This window comes from Microtus ochrogaster, linkage group LG8 (assembly GCF_000317375.1).
Source record: "Microtus ochrogaster isolate Prairie Vole_2 linkage group LG8, MicOch1.0, whole genome shotgun sequence".
NCBI classification, from domain to species: Eukaryota; Metazoa; Chordata; class Mammalia; order Rodentia; family Cricetidae; genus Microtus; species Microtus ochrogaster.
Genome location: NC_022033.1, coordinates 13401554 through 13410498, shown reverse-complemented (window position 1 = coordinate 13410498; position 8945 = coordinate 13401554). Strand labels below are relative to the sequence as shown.

The 8945-nt window shown below is 51.7% G+C and overlaps 1 protein-coding gene across 1 annotated transcript in view; it reads left to right on the top strand.

Annotated features, from left to right (window-relative positions):
- Positions 1 to 3085, top strand: part of Cd40 (CD40 molecule) — a 13994-nt gene extending 10909 nt beyond the window's left edge. Inside the window, exons 7-9 of the mRNA XM_005362888.3 lie at positions 1537 to 1626; positions 1743 to 1774; positions 2573 to 3085. Of these exons, the coding sequence (XP_005362945.1) occupies positions 1537 to 1626; positions 1743 to 1774; positions 2573 to 2764 (314 nt within the window). The 3' untranslated portion in view covers positions 2765 to 3085. The remainder of the gene's footprint in view (positions 1 to 1536; positions 1627 to 1742; positions 1775 to 2572) is intronic.
- The last annotated feature ends 5860 nt before the right edge of the window (positions 3086 to 8945 follow it).

The following is an 8945-nucleotide window of genomic DNA, read 5'->3' as shown; positions in this document are numbered from 1 at the left end:
CCCCCCACACTAGTCTAGCGTGTGTGAGGTCCTGGGTTAGATCCCCAGTGCCAGAAAGAAAAGGAAAATAAAAATATAGTCCCATTGCTTTTTCTCAAGATTGACTTTGTTCTCCTGGAAAGGAGTGAGAAAAGCACTTGAGCTCATATGTAACATGTAACAAACTATTGTAAAAGGACAGCAAGCAAGAGAGAAAAACCACTTTGATATACTAGAAAAAACAAAAACAAATGTAAAAACAGAAAACCTATGATGAACAAAAGAGCAGATTTTAAAATCAAGTAGGAGCTGCCTTGACATGACCCTGCCTACATCATCCTAATTTTGGCCCTGGTTCCAATATTACTATGATTATTATGATTATGATTATGATGATTATTATTGGTTTTTCGAGACAGGGTTTCTCTGTGTAACAGCTCTCCTGGACTAGCTTTGTAGACCAGGCTGGCCTCGAACTCACAGAGATCTGCCTGCCTCTGCCTCCCAAGTGCTGGGATTAAAGGCGTGCGCCACCACCACCCCCCAGCTCCAATATGAGTTTATTTAAAAGCCAGGTAGCCATCTATGAGCCAGTGTTTGTTCTACTGGTGTTTGCCTCCCTACCTAACAGGTGGGTGTGGTGATACAGGCCTGCAGTCCCAGCACTCAGGGGCAGGATGAATGAGTGAGAACATCAAGTTTAAGGCCGGCCTGAGCCATTTAGTGAGACCCTGTCTCAAAGAGGACCTAACCTTGATGATTAAATTTTTTTGTGTCTCCGTAAATTTTTGGGGGGAAGTGGTTGCCACCCCTTGCCTCTGAGGCCACCTGCCTTTGGGTCTTTTTATTTGTTGCTTTGAATTTGTTGCAATGTAGACACAAGAGATACAGTACCTCTCTCCTGCACACTTCTCTAGTAGATTTTAACAATGTAGACACTAGAGTTGAACAGCCGCAGCATAGGGAACAGAGCAGGGGGTGTGAGAAACAGGCAGGCAATTGGGCTTTCCCTTCGCCACGCAGCTGGTGCCAGGTAGGAAGTTGGCTCATTGGGCCTGGTCCTCCCACCTGGAATCTCCCAAGCTCAAGAGTGATAACTTAAAAGTGTGTTTATTGTGCAAGCATGAGCTCTGACCCCAGTGCTATGGAGGGGGCGGGACTGAGAAGGAGAATTACTTCTCAGTAACAAAAGTAACTTGTTGGTTGCCAGACTAACTCCAGGCTCAGTGAGAGACTCTGTCTCAGTAGCAGAAGGTGACATGTGACAGAGCAGGACACCTGCATCCTCCTCTGGCCTCTGAATGTGTTCACAGATACACACACCTGCACATATCTCAGACCCACATACATTATCCCTCCTAAAATATGAATCTCTCAATTCATAAACATCGGCAAGTACCACAAAGCATTTGAAAAGGTCCCCTAATGGCAACATCATCCACAACGCGAGTGCGGGAAAGCTCTGACTTCAGGAGGTCCGGACGCTAGAGGATGTGGCTGCTTTGGATGAGGAGTGGGCGCACTGGCCAGTGGCTCCACTCAGGTCTTTCTCTCCAGGTTTGCAGCGCCGGATGCGAGCCCTTTTGGTCATTCCCATCGTGATGGCCATCCTCATCACCATCGTCGTGGTGATGTCTTTCTGTATCAGTGAGTGCCCAGGTGGGGAAAGGGAGGGAGGGAGGGAGGACTCAGCCCTGCAGAACCAGCCAGTGCTTGATGCCAACCTGCCCTCCCAATGCCCCACCTCTTCTTTTTCTTTCTAGAAAAGAGGGTCAAGGACCCCGAGGATGATAAGGTAAGCTATCCTGGAGGGAGAGAAGCTGAAAGAGACAGTGGGCTGGTAGGGAAGCTCACGGTGCAGGGAGACAAGCTACTGCTTAGTGGGCAAAGTGCTTGCTACACATGGACAGGAACCTGAAGTTGAACCCAGTACCCGTGAAAACAGCCTGTGAGGTCAGTGCTGGCAGGGGAAGTGGGCATGCAGAGCCTGCTAGCCAGCCAGTCTAGCTGACATGAGGCACTCCAGGTTTCGAAAGAAACCCTAACTCAGCTAATAAGATTGAGCGTGACCTCCATTAGTGCATACATGGGTGTGTGCACATACACCCAACACCACACTCTACATGTGTGTGTACACCACATGTGTGTGTACACCCCTCCATACTCCTCCCCTTCCACACACAGAGGAAAACGGGCTCAGGGTCTGTCCCTGGGGTCTTACCCCTTTCTAAACCTGACTCACGGCGTTCATTTCTTCCTCCAACCCAGTCACTTCCCCACTGGGAGGAACTGGGCACCACTGGAAAGCCCATGCTTTTCTCCCTCCTTGAACATAGGGGAGTCCCGCCTTAAGGGGCCAGTAGGTGGAACCAAAGGGGCAGCTTCTTCCACTGACTGGCTCTGACTCTGGAAGTTTCCTGCCAAATTTCATGTGTCCAGCAGGGGGCAGGAGGTATCCAAGAAATCAGCTTTGATACTCTCCCCCCCACACACACACACAAGGGGAAGGGACTTGGAGGAGGATTCCCCTCCTCGGGGGCAGGATGGCTCTGTGGCTAAGGATGATCTTGGATTGCACACCCTGGCTCCCCAGGCCTTATCCCCTGATCTTGGACAGCAAGGACCTGTGGAGATGGACTATTATCCTGGCCACAACACTGCAGCTCCTGTGCAGGAGACATTGCATGGGTGTCAGCCTGTCGCACAGGAGGATGGCAAGGAGAGCCGCATCTCAGTGCAGGAGAGACAGCTGACAGGCAGCGTGGACTTGAAGCACCTGGTCTGAGATTCTGGAGCTAGGGCACAAGGACAAGGGCCCGACTCCGACGGCTGCTGACGTTTGAGATTTGAAAGGGGCAAAGACGCAGCCCAGTGCAGTTAACTGTCAAGCCTGCCCCACTGCCATCCCATCCCTCGACTTGCTTCTGAAGATGGAGGAAAAGCCTAGGCACCAGGGGTCCACAGGCCAGCAGATGACAACGAGATCCACAGACAATTGCAGCAGTGCAGGATCCAGAAATGTACTCTGCAGACTTTCTCTATAAGGAGTCAATGGACACCAGAGTCCATGGCTCTGTGGCTTGTGTTGTTAGAAGGCACCAGCAGGGGACTGGCTAAATAAATCTGTAATGTATTTATACAACAGGATCTCAGAAGTACTAGCTGGTGGGACAAAAAAAAAAAAAGGTAGTGGAATGATGGGTAGAAAAATGGCTTTTAAAACACATACCCAGGCAGGTAAGATGGCTTTTGTTGCTAAAGGCACTTGCCAACAAAGCCTGAGTACCTGATTTTGTTCCCTGGGACTACATGGTAAAAGGAGCTAACCAAATCGAGAGGGTTGACATTTGACCTCCACAGGCATTATGTGGTACCTGTTCATGCATTCATGTATGTGCAAACCCTAAGAGTACGTGCGTGTAATCCCAGCACTCTAGGAGGAGGAGGCAGGAGGGCCAGGAGTTCAAGGCCAGTCTTGAACACAGGGTGAATTCAAGGCCAGCCTGGGCAACAGGATTTGACAGTGTCTCAAAAAAACAAACATTAGCTGGGTGGTGGCGCACGCCTTTAAGCCAAGCACTAGGAACTCCAGAGGCAGGTGGATCTCCAAGTTCAAGGCCAGCCTGGTCTACAGAGTGAGTTCCAGGCTACACAGAGAAACCCTGTCTTGAAAAATTAAAAACAACAACAACAACAAACAAAATCCAAACACTAAAGAACAACAACTTCTCGCAACAACCAAAACAAAGCTCACAGACCCTCAATACCCTCAAACAGTATTTCTATGACAGTATGTAAGCAGGCTGCACCATGTGCTTGAATACAGTCTGTATAGGTACAGAAGGCAAGCTCCGATACTGTGAATGAGACACACCGTATGTGTGGGTAAAACAGAGATGCCAAATGAAGCTCTGGAAACCTGAACTTCGAGAGCGGGTCTAGAGAGACAGCTCCTGCAGAGGGTCTTGGTCTGGTTTCCAGCACCCACATAGAGGCTTACAGCCATACAGTTTCAGGGGATCTGACATCTGTGGGCACTGAACGTATGTGATGCATATACATACCACACAGGCAAAACACTTGTCTGCATAATACAAAAGAACTCATTTTTTTTTTTAAAGAGTGATGAGGTCTGTGTGCAGGTTTGTGTGTGTGTTGGGTTTTCTATGCTTCACTATTTCCAAGAGGACAGTAGATTCATATAGTGCTTAGATAATTTTAAAAAATCATCAGACATGTACAAAGGAGACTAAGGGTAGACATGATGGGCGATGAGATATTTAATTTGCTATTAGGCTGGAAGAATTAGGGTATTTTCTGAGCTCAAGAGTGTCCCCACACTGCTGTGCCTCCAGGGAATTTTGCCTGTGTGCTCACATGCAGCAGTGAGTTTGCAAGGCTTCAGGTTCACAGAGGCAGCCTTACAGGGATGAGAATGTGTACAGAGAGGGGGAGTGACCTGCCAATGGTAGCACAGTGGTATGCACTGGCCCATGAACTCTGACTCTTGGTTCCAAGCTGCTCCTAGATCTGTCTCTCTGCTTTCCAGAACCTAGCCTTCGTGGACAACAACTTCCAGGGGGGATCCTGGGTCCCCTGCTGCCTTCTGACCTCCCCAAAGCTTCCCAGTCAGATGGTGCCCTCTCCTGCCCCCACGGCAGCATCTCAGGATAAAAATAGACTCCCCTGTTCTCTTTTCCTGCTGTGCCAACTGAGGGGGAGCCTAGCCAGGAGGAGCAGCAGATGGAGTAAGAGCAGAGGGGAGGGGAGGAAGGCTGGGGGACAAGGAGGGGAAAGAGAAGCCATGCCAAGGAAGTACCTCAGAGAGACTCCTGCACAGACTCCCACTGAGCTTTAACTCATGGGTCTTAGGCAGTTGGGGATCCCCCTGGAGGTCCCACTGCTTGGAGGGTGTGGATGGCAATGACTGGGCCTGGTGGAGGCCAGGGATGGGGGGCAGGGATGCTGCTGAAAGCCAAGAGAAGGACACCTGGCTTTGGCAGTCTTCCCAGATGAGCTTCCAGGGCCATTTGGAGGCACCAGGTGGAAGCTCCAGTTTAGAAAGCAGAAATGTGGCAGAGGCGGGGAGAAAACTTTGGGACCTAATCCTCTTTCCCTGCCTAGAGCCCCAATGTTGGTGGCACTGACTTCCGTGGTGGTGGTGGTGGCGGTGTGTGTTGGAGAGAGGCAAAAGACCACCTGCCACTTACTCTCCAAGTAACCTTGGGCGAGTCACTGCCACCCCTTTGGTTCCCAGTTTCTTCACCTGGTGGAGGGCAGCTGTCACATCCTGGTGGCAGGTGCCTTCGGTGATGGTTGCTCTCCTCTAGGTTAGAGGTTGAGCACAGTGACCAACTGTGAGCTTGGCAGAGCGACAGATTGCTGGGCCCTGCCTCCCATGTTTCTGGTTCAGATCTGGGATCGAGATCAAGAAGTTGAATTTCTAGCAAGTTCCCCCAGGTGGTCCTGAAGCTGCAGGATCAGAGAACATACTTTGAGAACAGCTGCCCTTGGTGCTCACACTGCTGACTAGGCAGTGGGTTTCTTGTTGGCTTTGGGATCAATGCCTGGGGCTTCCCCTGTCCTGAACACTGCCTGCTGTGGCTGCGGGCCAGGCTGGGGACAACTGGGAGAGTTAGTGTCTGGGAGCACATACTCTCAATCCAACTGAGCTCAGACAGGGTCCTATGCCCATGCTGGCCTGAAACTCACCATATAGCAGAGGCTGGTCTTGGACTTCTGATCCTCTGGTGCTGAGATTATATGCATACGCCACCACATCCAATTTAATCCACTCCTAGGGACTGGACCCGGAGCTTCATGTGTGTCAGGAAAGTGCTGTGTCAGATGAGCTGCATCCCAGCCCCAGGGTGTCTGCACTGCTTTCTGGACTTCCTAGAGTGACGGGTCCCACATGCTCACTGTGAGCACATATGCCCCGCTGCTCTCTGTTGCTTTCTAGGTTCAGTTCCCTCCACTGCTCCCTGGCTCAACGTCCTGACAGGCTGCTTGCATCCCTGCCTGTCTCTGCTGTGCTTCTGCAGAGCCAAGCATAGGAATGTAACTTTTGTATCTCTTAGCATCCTTTCTAGAGGGAGGAGGTGAGCAAGCTCTGGTTCTAACACAGCTTGACCACGAGCTGTCTGCAATACAGGGAAGTCCTCTGCAGTGTGGACATCTGTTACACATCCCTGATGAAAGGCAGTTCCTTAAGGGTCCTGCTCAGCCTGTATATTGTAGGGAGAATCAGTCTCTTACCTGGGTAGGTGCTGCTCCTCTGGTGGCAAATGGAGGGGTGGCTGTGAGGCTGGCAGTGACCAGCAGGTGGCGGCAAGGTAACATCCTAAAGTTCTTGGTTTCTGCTTGGCAGCCCTGAGTGACGCCAGCTCTGCCTTGAGCTGGCTCTGCTCTGGACCCATGCTTTGAAGATGAGGCCTATCCCCCTGCCTCACTCTGCAGTTTCAGTCTGACCACTGGGAGTTGTGGGCTCTTACTGCACCCATTTCACAGATGGGGCTTAAAGGTCAAACAACTTGTTAGAGCTGAGATCTGGGAGGTCTAAGTTTACTCCTATCAAGACTGTGCCTGGGGCAGATGGAAGTCTGAGCTGGGCAACCAACCAGAAGAGGAGGTGGGGCTGGAGACTAGAAAGGATGAGGCTACTTGGGTCAGGATCCCTCCTCTGGCTCTTCCCAGTGCATCCCAGGAGAAATGAGAGTCGTGTTTTGTTGCCCAACACGCAAATGCAGCTAATTCCATAATTAAGAAGGTCTTGGTAATTGCCTAAGAAATCATGACGCAGAGGGTTTGGGATGGAAAGACTGGGAATCTCACTGTGTACAGTCGTGTGTGTGTGTGTGTGTGTGTGTGCGCGCGCGCGCGCGTGCGTGCGCAAGCATATGAAGTCCTGATAGAACCTGAGCCAGGTCAGGTCGAATGCTCTGAGTATGTGGCCTCCATCCTCTGCTATCCAGGAGGTTGGGTGGAGCCCTAGGGGCTTAGGCTGTACCCATGCATGGTGACCTGGGCCCAAGGCACTGAAACCCGAGACTTAGGCACTGCTTTTGGGCAGCCTGACTAGGTGCAATGGACCGCAAGGTGGGCATACTGCAGGCATGCGCACGCAGATACCTGCTTGCAGACTCAGGTCTTGCAGTGGGTTCCTTAGGCAGCAGGAGTTATTAAAGGCTGTGCCCCGGAGGATTGTTCCCCCTGGAGTCAGTCGGGCATAGAAAATTACAAACCCACCTGCAGGGTTGGGGAGATACAGTTTAATTTAAAACAAGGGGGTGGGGGATCGTGCTGCATTTTGGGGTGGAGCAGCATTTCCTGGAAGGGGCCTTCCCTGAAACTAGCAGTGTGGTAAAATAGGGGTTCTAGAAAGATCAACCAACAGATTTTGCCTGAGGGGCAGTGGGCTGGGGACCCTCCTTTCTTGCCATGATCTCCTCTCTGTCACCAGGCTTCCTGCCTCTCTCTCTCTCTCTCTCTCTCTCTCTCTCTCTCTCTCTCTCTCTCTCTCTGTGTGTGTGTGTGTGTGTGTGTGTGTGTGTCTCTCTCCCTCCCTCTCCCTCCCTCCCTCTCTGCAGACTGGTGTGCCCCCGCTGGGCCTTGGCACTCTGCCAGCCCCCTGCCTCCTCCTCACCCCAGGCCTCCCTCCCACTCCCTCCAGGGACTGTCTGGTCCTCTGCTCTGTCCTTCCCACTTCCTGCCCACCTCCTTCATCTCCCGCTCCTCTGCCTCACCCAGGTTCTCTTTCGAACAAGTGTTGTTGTTTTGACTAATTATAAAAGTCATATTCCTGCATCACACCCCCATCCAAGCAATAAACAGGACCAGGAAAGCAGGGCCACCTGTAAGCCTCCCACCATCCTGCCAATCATAAGGTATGGTCCTTTCAGAATTGCTTTTTTGTGCCAGAAATAGTTTTTAAACTTGAGATATTATTATATGCACTGTTTTGTAAGCAGCTTTCTTTGCTTGGTGGGACACACCAGACGTCGCTCCATGCCAGTGAATATATAGATCGACAGCGTGGTTTTAATCGCTACAGATTCCACTTGCATGGCAGGCTCCTGACTCATTAGGGAACCCCATGTTGCTGGGCACATGGGGGTTGCAAGACACGCTTTCTTCCTCTCCTGGTTCTCCCTCTGGACCCCCCTGGGTGCATTCTCTCTCTCTCTCTCTCTCTCTCTCTCTCTCTCTCTCTCTCCTTCCATTTTCTTCCCATCCATCCCTTCTACTCTCTTGCCTTCATCTCTGACATCCCTGGCCCCGGCCTTCAAGCCCTCTGCACCCTGCCGAGGGGCTGGGGGGTCGGCTGTGTTTAACACCCGCTCCCCTGTGTCAGACGTGTGCCGTCTCATTAGCTAGCCTGTCCCCCCAAGTGAGGCAGGCAGGAGCCACTGTAGCAGCAAGAGGCCTAATTGAATGTAACTAATTATTCACTCCCTTAAATGGGCCTGGGAGGGACGGAATTACTCATTCTGAACTGGGGAGACAGGGAACTGGCCGGCTGGCACACAAATCCCGGGGCCTGCAGAGAGGGCTCTCCTCGGAATACTAATTAGGGCAGGAGCGATGAAGGAAGGGCAGGCAGAGAAGCCTCTTCGGGGCTGTGCCTCACGGAGGATTTGGGGTCTGGAAGGGATTCCAGGAGGAAGGACCTCAGGAAAGGGTTAATGTGTGTGTGTGGATGGGGGCCTAGGCTGGACACAGGCAAAAGCGGATGTTTGAAGTGTGTGGAACTGGGAGGGAGTGTGTGAGCTTGAGGTGTTGCCGGTACACGAGGGGACCCAGCTGCGGCTGACTCCAGGAGGATGCTTATCTAGTCCCGGTTACTGCCAAGTTAAACTGAGGTCAGAAGTCTGCCGTCCTGGAGAGCGCCGTTATCTAGAGGAAGTAAGACCCTAGCTCATTTCACTAGGACCCAGCTGGGGCTCAGTTCTAGCTAGCTGCAGCTT